Here is a 16,777-nt window from a genome sequence, read left to right as displayed (position 1 = left end):
TTATTAGGTGGAGAAAGCGCTGGTGCCAACATTGCTCACAACTTGGCTATTACCGCCGGAAACCCTGAGTTTGGTCTAAACGTGCGCTCCGTGGTATAGCTTTGGTGCACCCATTTTTCTGGGGCTCGGACCCAATCGGGTCAGAGGCTTTAATGGACCCTGTTTAAAAGTCTGTTTTGGATCGGTTATGGCCATTTATCTGCCCATCAAACCCGGATAACAATGATCCTAGATTCAACCCGGTTTCTATCGACGCGCCAAGCTTGGTGGGGCTTGGGTGCATGAGGGTTTTGGTTTGTGTGGCTAAGAAGGATGGGCTTAGAGATAGAGGGCGGGTTTATTTTGAGGCTTTGGGTCGAAGTGGTTGGATGGGAGTTGTGGGAATTATGGAGACAGAAGGAGAGGATCATGGGTTTCATTTGTATAATTTGGAGAGTGAGAAAGCCAAGGATTTGATCAAAAGGTTGGCTGCATTCTACAGTAGAGATATGCCTTCTTCACTCTAAATCATTATCAGTGGATTCCTTGCTTAATCAATCTATTTTCCCATCATACTAATTGTACGGATTTCCTTGTATTACCAATTGAAATTGTTTGCTAAATCTTTTGGTTTCCGGTTGCTATAGAGTTTTGGACACTTGTCTTCTATGTCTAAAGTCAAGAGAGATGACGATATACAAGGAATTGAATGATAGATGAAGAAAGGCTATGTTGGCTCTGTGGGTGACTCAATTTCAGGGAAAGTCAAGTTCACGTTATTCCCAAGTTAATTGTCTCTAGTCATCCCATAAAAAAAAAAGATTAAATATTCTCTAAGACATCAATCAAAGACAAACAAGGAGAGTAACAAGTCACATAAATCAAACTACAACGTTAATTTTGTAGTGATATGCGATAATCGATAATCAAACACATGAATTTCTAACACATAAGATTGATAATCGTAAAACATATAACTCATGTCATTACTCACACAATTTAAACAGTGATTTGATACTAATACAGGTAAAATTTTACTAAATATTTTTAATAATGAAAGAAATAAAAATCTGTTCTTACGAATCTTGGCTGTACTATCCAGTAAGAGCAGAGAGAGTGAGACATGTAATGCAATAAATTGTGAGGACATGTTGGCCACCAGCCCATGGTGAGCTGGGTTAAGATTTTCTTGGTGCAACTGGTCAGGTTGATGATCCCCACCGCCTCCTCCTCTCTTAGCAAGTGAGAAAAACCAATAGTAAATGTCTGACACTTAGTCAAAGGCTTTATTAAAGATGAAAGTCTATTCAAAATGGTGGACTAATCTCAATTCATAAAATTGAATTAAAAAAACAAAATACAATACATCAGTAAGATTGAAACTTGTGTGGCTATATATAAAATTAGATTTGTGATAGTATAATCAGAACTATCTCAAGTTTTTCTAGTCATTTTCACTACACAAAAATCTGGGTTTATTAATTAATTAAGATTGAGTTTTACATCAAATCGATCAAGTTCTCAGAGAACTGGTAAATTTTTTAAGTCCTAATAAATTGTAGTAATAAAGAAGAGCGACTTTTCTGCAATGTTTAGGGCGGCAAGCACGTTCTTCAACTCTCTTGATAATGTTCTTAATAAATAACCAACTAAATTATAACAGGATTAAGTCAAATTCACCATAAAATAATAAAGTAAAATTATAAGACAATATGTTAATGACAAAAAAAAAATGTAATAAATCATAGAAATTAGATTTTATTGGTTAGAGATTAATTAATTTAATTATGCTTAGTGATTTAAAAAGTTTGCAAACACCAGCAATTGCGTGTATAGATCATAGAAACTTAAACAAAGGGTTCAGTGCTCACCAATTTCATTCCTTTCAGGGCTGCCTTTCAATCTTATTTATTCTTGTAATTAAGGCACGCCTTGCTTATTACCCAAATTTATATATTTTTCTTTAGTTTCCTCCCGAAGTACTCAACCATTGAATGATGAAAGCGAAAGATAACAATAAAAATGAAACTATGGTTTGAAGTCAACTATATTTGTTCTTTTTTCCTATTGATGAAGGAAACCTGAACGGGGAAAAAGCCTTAAGTCTTGGAAGTTCCTGTTCCTAGTAAAATTCTACAGAATTTCATGATTATATATCTATGTATTTGTGTGTGTATGTGTTTTGCGCTGTGTTTCATTCATTACAGCAGCCGAAAGCCTGAGCCCTGAGATTTCCTCACTTCCAACTGCTCCCCATGACTCCAAATTTTCAGACAGGTTCGAGTTTGTGGGAGTCGGTGAATCCTTCTTACTTTGTCAATATTATAGTGAAGTTACTAAGGTTTCAAGATTTATTTTCGTTAGGAATAATGCGCTATACATGGGGTTGTTTGCTTGCCATGAAACTACATTAATTTGCCTGTAGGTTGGGTGCATTCAAGGCTACAATAACCTTTTTCCATCAGTTTCATGGCCTACTTGTCAAAGAAATATAAATGCGTAAGAGAAAAGTTGACAGTTGACTGTCCACATTGGAAAAAAAAAACAACTAATATGTCTAACTTGTCTGGAAGCCATTGGCAATGAACTCCAAATGCCAATGACGCTGTTGTTGGTTATATGGAATTAAAATAATCGTATAAAATCAAATGATGGTGATTGGAGGTGCAAGGTGGGTGTTCTTGTGGAGCTTGTTGCCGCTGATCTCTTTATAAAAGAAGGCGTAATAAGCCCAGTATCTTTGTCTTGTTAAAAGGTTATAGCTGTCTTTTAGCTGGTGCAAATCGTCCCCCTGTCTTGATTGTGCATTTCCTCTTTGTTTGTTTCTCTCATATTTAATCAATTCCTCTTCTGTCTTTCCTTAATTTGTCTGTCTGTCTTAGTTAGTTAGATCCCCCGTTTGTTCAGTTTTTCTCTTTAAACGGCCAGCTCTCTCTTCTCTCTTACACACAAAGGCATGGGTTCTAATGCTTCAGAAGTTGCTCTTGATCTGTTTCCCTACCTCAAAGTGTACAAAGATGGAACCCTTCAGAGAATCGGTGGAGTTGAAGTAGTTTCTCCAGGACTTGATCCTGAAACCGATGTTTTATCCAAAGACATCGTGATCGTACCTGAAACCGGGGTCTCAGCTAGAATTTACCGACCAAACTTGGCTACTACAGATGCAAAGCTACCCCTTGTAGTCTATTTTCATGGTGGAGCTTTTTGTGTAGCATCGCCAGCTTTTCCGAACTACCATACCAGCCTCAACAAGCTCGTCGCCGAGGCTAACGTCGTAGCTCTTTCAGTTGACTACAGGTTAGTCCCAGAGTTTCCTCTTCCTACTGCATATGAAGATTCATGGGCTGCACTTGAGTGGATAGCTTCCCACAAGGAGGGAGACAGCTGCCATGAGGCTTGGATCAAGGATCATGCTGACCTTGACCAGGTGTTTTTGGCCGGAGATAGTGCTGGTGCAAATATTGCACACCATTTGGCTTTGCGGCTGAAGGACTCTGATCTGGGTCAGAAGTTGAAGATTCTTGGTATTGGTATGATCCATCCTTACTTTTGGGGAACAAACCCGATTGGATCAGAGTTTGCTGATCAGTTCAGGAAAGAATTAGTGGACAAGTGGTGGTTGTACGTTTGTCCATCTGATAAAGGGTGTGATGATCCGCTTATCAACCCGTTTGTGGATGGATCCTCTGATCTTTCAGGCTTGGCGTGTGATGGAATCCTTGTTATTGTTGCAGAGAAGGATATACTCAAGGATAGAGGGAGGCTTTATCATGATAAATTGGTGAAATCTGGGTGGAAGGGTAAGGCCGAGATTATGGAGACAGAGGGTGAGGATCATGTCTTCCATATCTTTAACCCTGATTCTGCCAAGGCCAAGAGCTTGATCAAACGCTTGGCTTCTTTCCTGAACCAAGGGAAGGCTCCTGTCGAGTGAAAATGTGAGAAGTGTTGGGTTGCTTTGTAATAAAAACAAGTTCAAAGTGTGATTGAAATCTACCTAGATCGCAATCCCAGATGCCTGTTTGTCAGGATTTCATTTTCCACTAGACTTGATCGATGTAGCTTTCTAAAAGTGTTGTTTCCCATGTACGAATGTTTTAATTGGCATGAAGTATTCTCAATCATTGAGAGCACTTCCTGTTGCTCAACCCATTATGCGTTCATGACCACAACTTGGGAATGCAACTCAGGCAACAAGCACTCTTTAAGTTGACCCTTGTTAATTATTCTTTTATAAGATAAATTTTTAGCCGCTTGGGCATCTCAAAACACTACAAATTAGTATAATCTGTTAAACAAGCTAAAATGCATATAACACAAAGAAAGAGTCAAGCAAGCATTCATATAAATATAATTAGGCAACTTGACGTCACTTTGAATTTTCACAAAATAACACAAGCAGTGTGCTTGACAAACAATATAAGACATCAATATAGATGAAATTCCTCAATCTGAAAAAGAGTATACAAATCCTATGAGTCTAAAACACAACAGTGTCAAGCATAGTTCCCAAAGTCTGAACTATGTTAGAGGACATCAAGTTTGAGACATGTTCCTCCAAGTGCTTCTTGGCGTCTTGTCGCCCAACATTCGCTATTGCGAGCTTCTCCGGAGGTAATTCATCTTCCTCCTGCACTGCCTTATTGTATTTTATAGCTAAATTGAGCATTTCCTGCACATATCAAAATGAACCAACATCATAACGTCGCCTTATAGGAGACATTTTACTTTATAAAAAGAAAGAAATTTATTTGACATTACATTATCCATAGCCCCTAAAATGACTCATTGCAAGGGAAGCTATCTCTTACTAATGGTTTTCTTCTTCAAGGAAGGGGTCTTAAAGCACCCCATGAAGGACAACATAAAGTCGTATAATATATCTTACCAATAAACAACCAACGGTTCAACACCATACACATGATAAAGTCTGCAAACTTTCACTCACCTGAACAGTCTGTTCATTGGTTTTGGAATGGGTATCAAAACGCCTAAGTGTCAATCCATCTGTCCACTTCTTTTTATGAAGATTCAAGAGCATCTTTTCCTCAAGTTCATTCTTCCTGTAGTTAATGGCTATAGAATAATAGTGTCTATTTAGCCCATGGATCAATGCCTGACAATGAAAAATAATGAGATGAGATCACTCCCCATATAAAAGAAGCTAACAGAAAACACTCAGACAATATTCTTTGGGCACTCACTTGGATAGATGGCTTATTAAGATGCCCAAGATTGGATGTTGTCTGCCGTGGTTCTTGGCCAAGCATCATGGTTTGTGGATTGATTAAACGGAATGCATCAATCACCACCTTCCCTTTAACACTCTGAATGGGGTCCACCACAACTGCTACAGCCCTTTGATTCAAAGCTTCAAAACTCTGCAAGCGGTGCCAGATATTAGCAACAGATATACCAGCTTTCATTAACCAAATATTTAAAGAAAAACAAAACCATAAAAATCATTGAAATGATTTTCCCTTAAAAAGATCAAAATGGAAAATGTTAACTAATTGACAGAGGATGGACAAAAGAAGCCAGGGTCAAAACTTCTTGACCATGTACTAGTACATACTGATAAACTACATTTGTGTGTCCAGCCTTTTAAGATATCTATCAACTGCCACATACTCAAATATCTTAGATGCATTGCACAAAGCATTGTTTTAGACAGTGACCATGTCTGTGCGAAACCTGATTGCTGTTACTGATAAGCATTGACAATAAAGGCAGATCTACATTTTTTTTTTTGGGAATGGAGAAGGGGGTTACAAAACCGTGAATGAGAAGTAATACAGTCACTCAGTTAGTGCAGTGTCCAACATGACGCCTTCCCTCTCCTGTCCATTACATAACTCGAATCATTGGGCCCTAATAGTATCAACTAAGAGCAGAATTATCAAGCAATTCCCATCCTCTTGGCCCACCCCCACCCCATCCCTCCAACCAAAGAAAAAGAAGGAATTGAAAAGCACAGGAACAAGAATCCCATATAACAAATAATATCAGGAAAATAAATATAAGAGCTAGTAAGTAGAATGTTTTTGTTTCTTTGTAAGAAAAGAATAATCCGATTAAAGAGTTGTACAGCAACACCAACCAAAGACATCAAAGCTCATGAGTAACAGGAAAATCTTCTAAGCAACAATAAATAGCAAGTTAACTAGAATGCATATGATCCAGCACCATGCAAAAATGTTAAAAACAACCTGTTGTGTGTTTATGTCCACACCAGAAAGCCAACAGCCAAAACCAGGGTGTGAATGGTACCACCCCACCACCATCTCTGGCCTGCAACACCAAGCAAAAAGATCAGCAAGCCATCTAAAGCAATAGGTCCTCAAGGAGTACAAATTCACCTAATCTTATCATACAGATATCATATCTTCAATTTTTGAGTTATTTCCAACAACAATTATAAATTAATAAGGATGAAGTAATATGAATGAAACTAGAGTACATAATACCTTCCTGTTTGTTTGAGCATATCAAGCATATTTGTTTGGAAAACATGATCTACAGCTTCTACACTAACACCAGTACCGCTCTGTGGCATTGCAAAGACATCCACGACACGCACAGTGTACTCATCAACGAACTCTCCCAACATCAAACCCATAACTTCCATGGGAACCCCAGCTCTTCCTATATAAAGTTCACATCAACCAAACACAAACATAATTACAACAACCCCCTGCTAAAGTATAAACTCTTTAACCCTAAAATTTATATCTAAACAGCTCTTGTCTCTCCTAAAAAAGTAGATAGGAAGCAGATCAGAAAATTACAACTTTGATTTAACAACCAAAAAAACCCTAAAATTGCTAAAGCAAAATACTACAAGTCTATCCAGTTTCTTTTTATTTTTCCAAACAACATATAAAAGCGCCGATGCCCTAATCAGCTGAGCAAATATAAGAAAAACTGAAAGAACTCAATTTAAGCAGACGTTAAGACGAAGACAGGTAGAAAAATACCGTGCTTGAGCATTTTGAGGAGGGCGAGAGAGGAGATGTAGACCTGCTCCGAAGAATCCAGAGTTGGCGAATCCGGAGGCGGGTGACCCAACGCGCCTCCTGCGCCTGCGAACATCCTCTGCAACCTCTCCATGCCTGACATTGTCGATCGGAGTTCTGGCAACTTTTCTTTGACAGCAAGACAAAAATAAGACTTCTCGGTCCTCCTGCACTGTCAAAAGGCTACTATATATACAGCTCCTCATATCGGTCCGGTCCAATTTTTGAAGTGGCCCATACATTTGGGCTTCTTAGAAATATTTTGGATCCAGTTGGCCTAGTTAATATTATTTATAGCTTAATATATGGGTTGGGCTTAATGGGCTTGACTTGAACTACTTCATGGTCTTTAATAGCAAAGTTTCTAACGGATCCACACAATAATTATTAGGAATTGGTTCTCTACTTAAAGATCTCTTATTTTTCTCAAGTGTGAGAAACTAGAAATTTATCTCTTCAAAAACTTATTTTTAAGGAGCGACTAATAATCCTTTAAATAGAGAGGTAAAAGACTTGTAATTTAACTCTTAGATTAACTCTTAATTACATTAGAATTTGCCTAATGCATTGGATTGTGTTGGGTTGTAAGTCTTTTTGTGTCACTAATAACTTATTAGTCCATTGATTATTTAACTTAATTAAATAAAATAAGGTCCAATTAAATTGGCCTAAATGTTGAATAATAAACTCTTTTATTTGAACTACTTCCAATAGCCTAAAAAACTCATAAATTGAACTCTTTAATTTATCACAAGGTCAACCCTTGGGTAAAATCACCTACACAAGGGCTTTAGGCCTAAATTTGGAGAATTCCATAATTTTATAATAATTATAATATAATTAATTATATTAAAAATATATAAAATTTAAGATAATTAATAAAATATTTACCTATTCTCTCACTGTCTAAATGTTTCATCACTTCTTAATTCCTACAATACTATTGATTCTTAACTATTTTTCTTATTTAAAAAGTTTTTTTTTTGAAAAATATAAAGAAAATGGATTTGCATCTATTATGATTTCTTCTAAAGAAATTGTATCTACAATGAACATGGAATTTAAATTTCATGATACATGTATCATTCATGAAAAAAACCAATTTGATGAGAATGTTGATAATGAAATAACCAGATTTCTTAAAGAATCATTTAGAATTAATTACTTCTTATATATATATATATATATATTATAAATCAAGCAATCTTTTCACTCAAAAATAGATTTGAATAATTTAAGATATCTATGAAACTATTTTTTGTTTTCTATTTAACAGTAAAAAGTTGAAGTAATTAAACAATAATAGTTTGAAAGAATATTGTTTTAATTTTAAACATTATTCAAAATATAACAACTATTTTGATATTAATAATTTTTATTTATTTTGACAGTTAAAAATTTTAAAAAACATATACAAATGGAAGATAACAGTTCAGTCGATATATTTAATTATATAAGAAACCTCGATTTTTTTTTTCAAATGCATGTATTGCTTTAATGTTAGTTGGCAACTTTTCTTTGGCATTAAGACAAAATGAAGACTTCTCTGATTTTTTCTTTTCTTATTTATTTGCCTCCTTTCGGTCCTCCTGGCTACTATTTATACAGCTCATCGTGTCAGTCCGATCCAATTTTTCAAGTGGCCCATGCACCTGGGCTTTTGTGAAATACTTGTGATCCATTAGGCTTGGTTAGAATGATTTGTAGGTTAATATATGGGTTGGGCTTAATGGGTCAACTCGACACAACTTGAATATCCATTGAAATAGTTTGAGACAAGGCGTTTTTTCCTTTTTCATGGCCGTATATAACATAAACTTGGAGAAGTAATACTATTGGAATACTCATGGTTGGCTCAGCCTTGGCTTAATTTAACCACGCATTGCACATTTGCATGCATGCACGTCCCCGCAATTTAACCTCAGTATTCCCTCGTGTTCACATGAATGCCCATTAATATTTCCTTCTTCTTTTGGTTATATTTTGGCTATTGAGATGTTTATAGCTGTATGTTCTCAAGTTTAGGCCATCAAAGTAGTCTGTGATTCGCACAGTGCATGAACCTTTCCCGGTTGGAGGCATTGTCCTCGTGACTGAATCTACCAAACTTTTGGTAGGTAGGTATACCTATATATCCGCCATAAAATTGTTTTCTTGCGGAAAAACGATAACCCAAATTTTGTTTGTTTATCCAAGGCATCAAATCCAAATTCATGACCAAATTTTTTCTACCTCGAAATGGATAAGGAATACATGAAGCTACCTTCTGATCCGTTTCATGGCTATTTTATCACATTTGAAGTGATATAATTAACATATACTTGCATGGTGATTTGCAGAGTTGGACATCCAAAATTACAGTCAACTTCAACGACGTTGTCCCTTTATTACCTTTGTTTTGTCCTCTTTTCTGAAGTCTATTGATCAGTTCCTTAGAAATGGTTACAAGCTACTTGCTAATTCTTGAAACTGATTGTTTAATTTGGCATCCCCTTGATGATAAGGGCTTCCGCAGAGCCTGTTGTTCTTGAACAAGTAAAACATCAAGAATTGGGTAGATTAGATTTGGATCATATAGGAAAATCAAGAAAGATTAGCAGAGAAAAATGAATTCCAATTATAAACTCTGGTCACTTCTTGAAGTTAAAGAATTCGAGAAAACATAAGCTGGTGAGCTCAATATCTGTTGAAATATGCATACAAGTTCTCCTAGATTTAATTGAAAATACTCAATGAATATAATGTGCTGCTTTATGCGATTAAGATTGCAGTCTAATAAGCTATATCTGAGCCTGGAACTACACAGATAGCAACGCAGAATTGGATCTTTTGTGGTCGACAAAGTTATTGGAAAATGGAGTTAAATGCTAAACCTTAATTTTAGAAGGGAAATCTCCATTAAGCTAGTTAAGCTTAAGGAATATAAATAGCAGCTCATGCATTCCTCAAGAGTATCTCAAACACTGAAACATATAGCTACACTTAGATTTCAATTCATTGCTCTCGATCTCTATTGATCTGTCTTGCGTTAAGTGCCTCAAAACAACAAAGTACAAAGACCTCTCTCCCTTATGGAACATCACCTTCCAACCTACGGGGAAAAAATCACCATTCTTAGCATTGATGGAGGTGGAATTAGAGGGATAATCCCAGGAACCGTACTTGCCTTTTTAGAGGCTCAACTTCAGGTAGAATTTATGCTTTAAATCTTCCATATTTGCTTTTAAATAAGATCGACAAACAAGAAAGCAATGATCTTATTATACTGCATATGCATGCAGCATGCATGCATTTCATGGCGCCATGCATTTTCTCAGTAGAGACATCCAGCTATGTAGAAACTGGATGCCATTTTTTATAGCATTTCAAGTTATACAAAGATATATATATATATCTAGCTATGCAGACCATGCATTCTTTACCCTTTTTCTTAAGACTCCTTAATTCTTATAGTATAGTTTTATGCTTGGTTTTTTTTATAGAAACTGGATGGTGAGGAGGCGAGACTTGCTGACTATTTTGATATCATTGCTGGGACTAGCACCGGTGGCCTAGTTACTGCCATGCTTACTGCCCCGAACCAGAAGAATCGTCCTCTTTATGCTGCCTAAGATATAAAAGATTTTTATCTTGAACACTGTCCTAAAATTTTCCTCCAAGACAGGTTGCAATCTTGAATTTTCACCTCTAATTAATGCTATACTATTTTTATTGGTGAATGCAATTAACAATATTTTCTCACGTAATTGTTAACATAATTCTTTTTTGTTGCTAATGGCAGATCGCCACTTGCACCAGCTGCAAATTTGCTCAAAACTATAACAGGACCAAAATATGACAGTAGCTATCTGCATAAGCTCCTGAGAGAAAAGTTGGGAGAAACACGATTGAACCAGACACCGACCAACGTTGTGATCCCAACGTTTGACATCAAGCAACTCCATCCAAAATCTTCTCCACCTATGAGGTTCGTTAATTTATCAATAGCTTTTATATATATACTAATTTTTCTACTGAAATTAATGGAGAGCAAGAAAATCATTTCTCAATGGTTTCTGATCTCTGGCCGGTGTATAACTCTGTGTAGGGAAAGGTTGACCGTTGGAGAAATGCTTTGCTGTCCGATATATGCATTGGAACTTCTGCAGCCCCAACTTTCCTTCCCGCCCACCATTTTAAAAACCAAGATTCTAAGGGCGTTGCAAGCTCGCTGCAGCAGAATCTCTGACTTGGACATCCTTGCTTCACTGGACAGCGCTGCGGCTCTGGGAACTTGGTGCTGCAGCGCTGGAAGTTCTGTTTGGTGAGGAAGGACGGTGCTGCAGCGCTGGAAGCTTGAGCTGCAGCGCTGGAAGCTTGAGCTGCAGCGCTGGGCTTGCTGTTTCCATGTTTTCCTCTTTCGAGTTGCCTAGTGCAGAGCTGCTGTAGTCCTCACTTTTAGCTTCATTGTTGGCCACGATTCCTTCCGATCTGGGAGAAGCGTTGAACATCAAAGTTATAGCTCGTCCTCTCGGCTTTCCATTGGTTCAAGGTTCACCTCGACTTTCACAGCTTAATTTATGTCTTAAATATTTCAGCAAGTTCAGTTGTCTTTTAAGCCCACTTACACCCTCTTTTGCATTTATGCTCCCTCTTTGCATGGCCTTCAATATTAAGAAATTAAATAATCGAAAGCTAAAGCTGATTTGCGGGATTTTAATAAAAAATTAAGCTAAATTTGCATAAATAAAACTTGACATCACATAAGTAAAATTATTTTTTTAAAAATAAAAAATTACTTAAAAATAAAATAAAAACTAAAAGGCTGAGCAAAATTCAAGCTCCAAAGATTATATAATAGAGTTATCAGGCATAGGGAAAGAATTCAATCCTATTGATGGAGTTGTTGCAAACGATCCGGTAAAATATTAGTTTGTCTCTTACATGATAAGATTTTTTGTTATTAGCTAGTAAATAGTAACCAAAACTGAAATCTAAATTGACATGTTTATTACTAATCCTTCCAGGCTTTAGTTGCTGTAAGCGAAATGACCAAAGATATCGTTCGCAGAAGCCCTATTCTTCCCAACAAAACCAACAGACTATTCTCGGTTCCTGGTTATTGTTGTGATTTGGGAAAAAGTCGGGATAAGGCTGCATGATACAGCCTCTGGTACAGGCAAGGAAAAATAAAGATGAACAAAAATGCTTAGTAAGGAACGAAAGTTCATCCAATTCATTACTGGTTGTTGAAGATATTTACGTACAATAGATTTATACGTGGATAATAGCCTACAACATTTATCACAAGCATAAGACAAGTATTAAAATGCATTAAGAACTAAGCATGCATGACAATACGTAAGTACATAAGCTGTGAAGAGTAATAGCTGTTAAGGACTTGAATTGAGTTTGGACAAGTGTTAAATTGCTATTGCAAGTTGCATGCAAGTATTGGCTTCAACAGTTATACCTTTGGGAACTGGTTCAGAAAAATCAGAAGAGAAGTTTGATGCTGATGAAGCAGCCAAATGGGGAGTTTTGGGATGGTTGACAAGTGAAAACTCTGCTCCATTAGTTGATATTTTCACCCAAGCAAGCAGCGACATGACTGAGTATCAGCTTGCTGCTGTTTTCCAAGCCGTTCAATCTGAAAACTGTCATCTCCGTATCCAGGTATACATAATTAGTTGGTCATGTCACGATTTGGTCAAGAATTTACTTGTTTTAGCTCAGAGAAATGATACCAACTGATTGAGAAAAATAAAACTGCAGGATGATACACTAACGGGACCGCTTGCATCTGTGGATATTGCTACGAGAGAAAACTTGGAGAATCTTGTAAATGTTGGGGTAGATTTGTTGAAAAAACCAGTTTTAAGGGTGAACTTGGAGACCGGTACAATGGAGCCTAGTGATCTTGGAACACATGAAGAGGCTCTCATCAGGTATTTACTAGTATAATTTTCTGCTTTCTACATTATATTATATATAGCACCTAGCATATCTGATGCTGATTTGAACTTGTTTCTGCTTATCTTCATCTAAAATGGCTGAGTTGCTTTCCAAGGAGAAGCGGATTCGTAACATGAGAGCACCGCGAGGAAGCACTGCCACAAAGAAATGAAACAAATTGTTAAACCGCTAATACTACTATTCAATTCCAAATAAATTTCAGGTCTATCAGCCTTGAATCCTGATGCAAGTGTATTGTTAATTAAACTGCTTTCTACATAATTCTCTGCCTTGTAATGGATTCTTTTGACATATTGTTATTGTCTTTGAATAAAAAAGGTTGCAACTTGCTTTATATATATGAATTCTTTGCCTCCTTGTCAGTTTCACGAGGATACTATTTTTCAAATGAAGTTATGGGCTAGTGGTCCTAAGCCATATCTTAGCCTTTAAAGGCCAATAGGCTTAGCATACTTTGTCGTTGGGACCTAGAATTGGGTGTCCGCTTGACCCGAGGAGATGGAGAATTATAATATTTCATATATGGTATATTGAAATTATTACCAAGTAAAGTAAGTAAATGTTTGAGTAAAAAATATATATTTGACAGCTCAAATGGACTTCCAGTTTTATTATACTTAATTGTTGGCTTTCTGATGCCTCCTTGTTAGTTTTAGTGGAAGCTAAGTTTTCCATCTTATGACAAGTTTGCTCTGCTGCCTAAAATCCTAGGTTTAGTACATCCCCTATACTGTCAATGACCCCAATATCCAATCCGTAGACATCCTTCTGTATTGGTTGTTGCTTCGACAGAAGGCTGTCCAATGACCATGAATATTCTACAAGGGTGAAACAGTATAATATACTAAATTCTCAAATCATTACTCATTAGTTAAAGTTCCAACCTCGAACAAGTGGATGAACCTAGAGCAATTCTTCCATTGTTTCAACTCTTCATCCAAATTGTTCAAACCTACAAGTCTCCTCAAGTTAACCAACCATATTTTTTCTCTGTAATGACTCGTGGGGTGCATTAGCTACCGGCCAGGGATTAGAGTAAGAATTTTCAATATCTAACACATGGAGATGAATGCATAGAGAACAGTTGGGCAGCACGAATGGAAGTTGAAACAATTAATTGAATCTGGTTCACAATTAATATAGTCGAAAGTTTCAAACCTGCTAAGAGACGGAGAGTAGGAAAGTCTTTATAAATACCCGTGACATGCTTATCTCAAGAGTGTACTAAAAGCATATCAACCTATCTTACAACTTAGTCCTCTCAATCTCTCTGCCTTTGTTGCCTCAATCTCCATCAATGGAAAGTATTCCAAAACATATTATTCCGAAATTCAATTTTTTTGCAGATAGTCCAAGATCACCCCTTCAACCTCCCACATATGGGAATTTGATTACTGTACTTAGTATTGATGGAGGGGGTATCAGAGGGCTGATTCCAGGAACTCTACTTGCCTTCTTAGAGTCCCAACTTCAGGTAGAAATGCATTTATTTCTTGTTTAGTAGCTGGAGTATATGCATGAATTGCCTTCTTCTTATGACTTGAAGTGTGTTTTATGTTTGGCTATGTACAGAAGCTGGATGGTGAGCAGGCGAGATTGGCAGATTATTTTGATGTCATTGCTGGGACTAGCACTGGTGGCCTCGTGACTGCCATGCTAACTACCCCAAATCCAGAAGAGGGGAATCGCCCTCTTTTTGCTGCCAAAGATATCAAAGATTTCTATCTTGAACACTGTCCTAAAATCTTTCCCCAAGATAGGTAATACTGATGAAAAAAAGCAACAGAAAAGAAAATTCCTTCTAGATGAATTTCTCAGAGTAGTTGCTGAGATGATTCTGTTTTGTTACATGACAGTTCTCTGTTTTGTTACATGACAGTTCTCCCTTTGCACCAGCTGCAAACGTGGTCAAATCTCTAATGGGACCCAAATATGATGGTAAATATCTTCATGATATTGTGAGGGAAAAGCTGGGAGAAACTAGATTGCACCAGACCCTAACAAATGTTGTGATCCCAACTTTTGACATCAAGCAACTCCAGCCAAAAATCTTCTCCAGCTATGAGGTTCATTAATTAGTTTCTTTTCTTCTTTGTCCGTTGTTATATAAAATGAGGTTTAATTCCTTTTCAATTCCCTGGTCATGAAATTACCATCATATAGGTGAAGAGCAATCCTTCCAAAGATGCTCTGCTCTCGGATATATGCATAGGAACTTCTGCAGCTCCAACTTATCTTCCTGCCCATCATTTTCATACCCAAGATTCTACTGGTAAACCTATAGAATTCAATCTAATTGACGGTGGAGTTGCTGCTAATAATCCGGTATATTTCTATAATCTATGTCATTAACATGATGGGATTTACATGATGGTTAAAATCTGAATCATATTAATTCTTTCAGACTCTAGTTGCTATAAACGAAGTGAGCAAAGAAATCCTTCGAGGGAATCCTGAATTTTTCCCAATAAAGCCAACTGACTATGCTCGGTTCCTGGTTGTTTCTTTGGGGACTGGTTCACCAAAATCTGAAGAGAAGTACCATGCTACTCTAGCAGCCAAATGGGGTCTTTTGGGATGGTTGACCAGTGAGCACTCTACTCCCTTGGTGGATATTTTCATGCAAGCAAGCAGTGACATGATCGACTTTCACATTGCCACTCTTTTTCAAGCCCTTCAATCTGAAAAAAGTTATCTCCGAATTCAGGTATAAATTTGTTGTTCATATCATGCTTGGTCTGGAAGTAAATATTTTCTCTGATAAATCATATGAGCTTAGGTACACACGTAGCTATGTATGTATGTATATGTATACTTCTAGTTGGGTTTTTTAAGTAGAAACGTCGTATTCAATGACAAGATCAACATGAGAAAAAGTTATGTGATTCGGTATCTATTGCTTACATGAGACAGAAAAATTTACTGTAAATGTTTCAAAACAGTCAAAATATCTATAAATAGACACTAAACTTGATTAGAAACAAACTTAGTCTTCGTGTTCATTAATGTTTAAATTCATGAAATAATCTCTATTCCGTGTATATATAGGATGATACTCTCTCCGAGCAAATATCATCTGTGGATGTTGCTACGAAGGAAAACTTGGAGAATCTTGTAAAAGCTGGGGAGGAATTGCTAAAAAAACCTGTTTCCAGAGTGAATTTGGAGAATGGTAAATTTGAGCCAGTAGGTACAGTAACAAATGAAAAGGCTCTCATCAGGTATAGAACTATCTGACAGTCTATGTTGTATGTTATATAGCACACAATCACATATATTTATGTCGTTAATTGGCTTGTTTCTGCTTCTCTAATCTACAGATTAGCAGAAGCACTTTCCAGCGAGAAGCAGCTTCGTGACATGAGATCACCGGATGGAAACCTTGCGACAAATCAGCAAAAAGAGAAATGCGCTCAGAATAATTCTACTACTAAACTTAATTAGTTAAAAATCGACGGCCTTCAATGCAAATTGTGCTTCCTTGATGTTTCTGTGATTTTTCCCTTTGCTTCCTTCAATGGGCTTGAGAGTGATAAGTCAGTACACACACATACACACACACACACACACATATATATGCTGTTAGCCTACTGTTATTCATAAATGAAATTTGTTAGCTTAATTGCTTCTTCATTGGAGTAGCTTAGGCTCTGGTGTATTGTTAATAACTTTGCAAAAGCAAAGAAGATCCTTTTACCGACCATGTTAACTGTTAAGCATCAGAATCCTCTATCCTTCCTTCAAACTAAACAAAAGAACAGAGGTAAATAGAGGACAGACCACATGAAACTAACAAGGTAAAGGTGCAAGAACCTTGAGTGTAAGAC

General features: G+C 36.8%; 4 protein-coding genes and 1 pseudogene across 4 annotated transcripts in view; 4 read left to right on the top strand and 1 right to left on the bottom strand.

Moving 5' to 3' along the window:
- Window positions 1–506, top strand: part of LOC110416569 (putative carboxylesterase 2) — a 995-nt gene extending 489 nt beyond the window's left edge. The window contains 2 exon segments of the mRNA XM_021428580.2: window positions 1–82; window positions 85–506. The exon segment at window positions 1–82 is cut by the window's left edge and continues 489 nt beyond it. Coding sequence (XP_021284255.2) covers window positions 1–82; window positions 85–506 — 504 coding nt within the window.
- A 2,070-nt stretch (window positions 507–2,576) lies between these two features.
- On the top strand, window positions 2,577–4,064 carry LOC149527225 (putative carboxylesterase 2). Its single transcript, XM_089783628.1, has one exon. The coding sequence runs from the start codon at window positions 2,936–2,938 to the stop codon at window positions 3,911–3,913; it is 978 nt and encodes a 325-aa protein (XP_089639754.1). The 5' UTR covers window positions 2,577–2,935; the 3' UTR covers window positions 3,914–4,064.
- Window positions 4,065–4,291: 227 nt separating this feature from the next.
- On the bottom strand, window positions 4,292–7,150 carry LOC110416814 (Mov34/MPN/PAD-1 family protein). Its single transcript, XM_021428917.2, has 6 exons — window positions 6,957–7,150; window positions 6,447–6,624; window positions 6,189–6,270; window positions 5,184–5,360; window positions 4,928–5,095; window positions 4,292–4,651 (listed from the first exon to the last, which is right to left on the bottom strand). Exons 1-6 carry the CDS (start codon window positions 7,096–7,098, stop codon window positions 4,460–4,462), a joined length of 939 nt encoding a protein of 312 aa, XP_021284592.1. The 5' UTR covers window positions 7,099–7,150; the 3' UTR covers window positions 4,292–4,459.
- A 5,269-nt stretch (window positions 7,151–12,419) lies between these two features.
- Window positions 12,420–13,174, top strand: LOC110416568 (patatin-like protein 2 pseudogene; annotated as a pseudogene).
- Window positions 13,175–14,159: 985 nt separating this feature from the next.
- Window positions 14,160–16,581, top strand: LOC110416313 (patatin-like protein 2). The gene is made up of 7 exons (XM_021428279.2): window positions 14,160–14,424; window positions 14,523–14,710; window positions 14,830–15,016; window positions 15,114–15,275; window positions 15,355–15,657; window positions 15,999–16,171; window positions 16,271–16,581. The coding sequence occupies exons 1-7, from the start codon at window positions 14,248–14,250 to the stop codon at window positions 16,392–16,394; spliced, it is 1,314 nt and encodes a 437-aa protein (XP_021283954.1). The 5' UTR covers window positions 14,160–14,247; the 3' UTR covers window positions 16,395–16,581.
- Window positions 16,582–16,777: the final 196 nt, after the last annotated feature.

This window comes from Theobroma umbraticum, unplaced genomic scaffold, assembly GCF_002168275.2.
Source record: "Theobroma umbraticum cultivar Fairchild unplaced genomic scaffold, ASM216827v3 scaffold_51.0, whole genome shotgun sequence".
NCBI classification, from domain to species: domain Eukaryota; kingdom Viridiplantae; phylum Streptophyta; class Magnoliopsida; order Malvales; family Malvaceae; genus Theobroma; species Theobroma umbraticum.
Note: the sequence above shows the minus strand (reverse complement) of the source record. Positions and strands in the feature narration are given on the sequence as shown.

Bases quoted from the DNA above. Each gene is read 5' to 3' on its own strand.
- LOC110416313 (XM_021428279.2), top strand. From the start codon at position 14,248: ATGGAAAGTATTCCAAAACATATTATTCCGAAATTCAATTTTTTTGCA. The intron at 14,711-14,829 runs GTAATACTGATG...GTTACATGACAG, and splicing joins AAAATCTTTCCCCAAGATAG to TTCTCCCTTTGCACCAGCTG. The intron at 15,017-15,113 runs GTTCATTAATTA...ACCATCATATAG, and splicing joins AAATCTTCTCCAGCTATGAG to GTGAAGAGCAATCCTTCCAA.
- LOC149527225 (XM_089783628.1), top strand. From the start codon at position 2,936: ATGGGTTCTAATGCTTCAGAAGTTGCTCTTGATCTGTTTCCCTACCTC.
- LOC110416814 (XM_021428917.2), bottom strand. From the start codon at position 7,098: ATGTCAGGCATGGAGAGGTTGCAGAGGATGTTCGCAGGCGCAGGAGGC. The intron at 5,096-5,183 runs GTGAGTGCCCAA...TTTCATTGTCAG, and splicing joins TTAATAAGCCATCTATCCAA to GCATTGATCCATGGGCTAAA. The intron at 4,652-4,927 runs GTGAGTGAAAGT...TGATATGTGCAG, and splicing joins CCAATGAACAGACTGTTCAG to GAAATGCTCAATTTAGCTAT.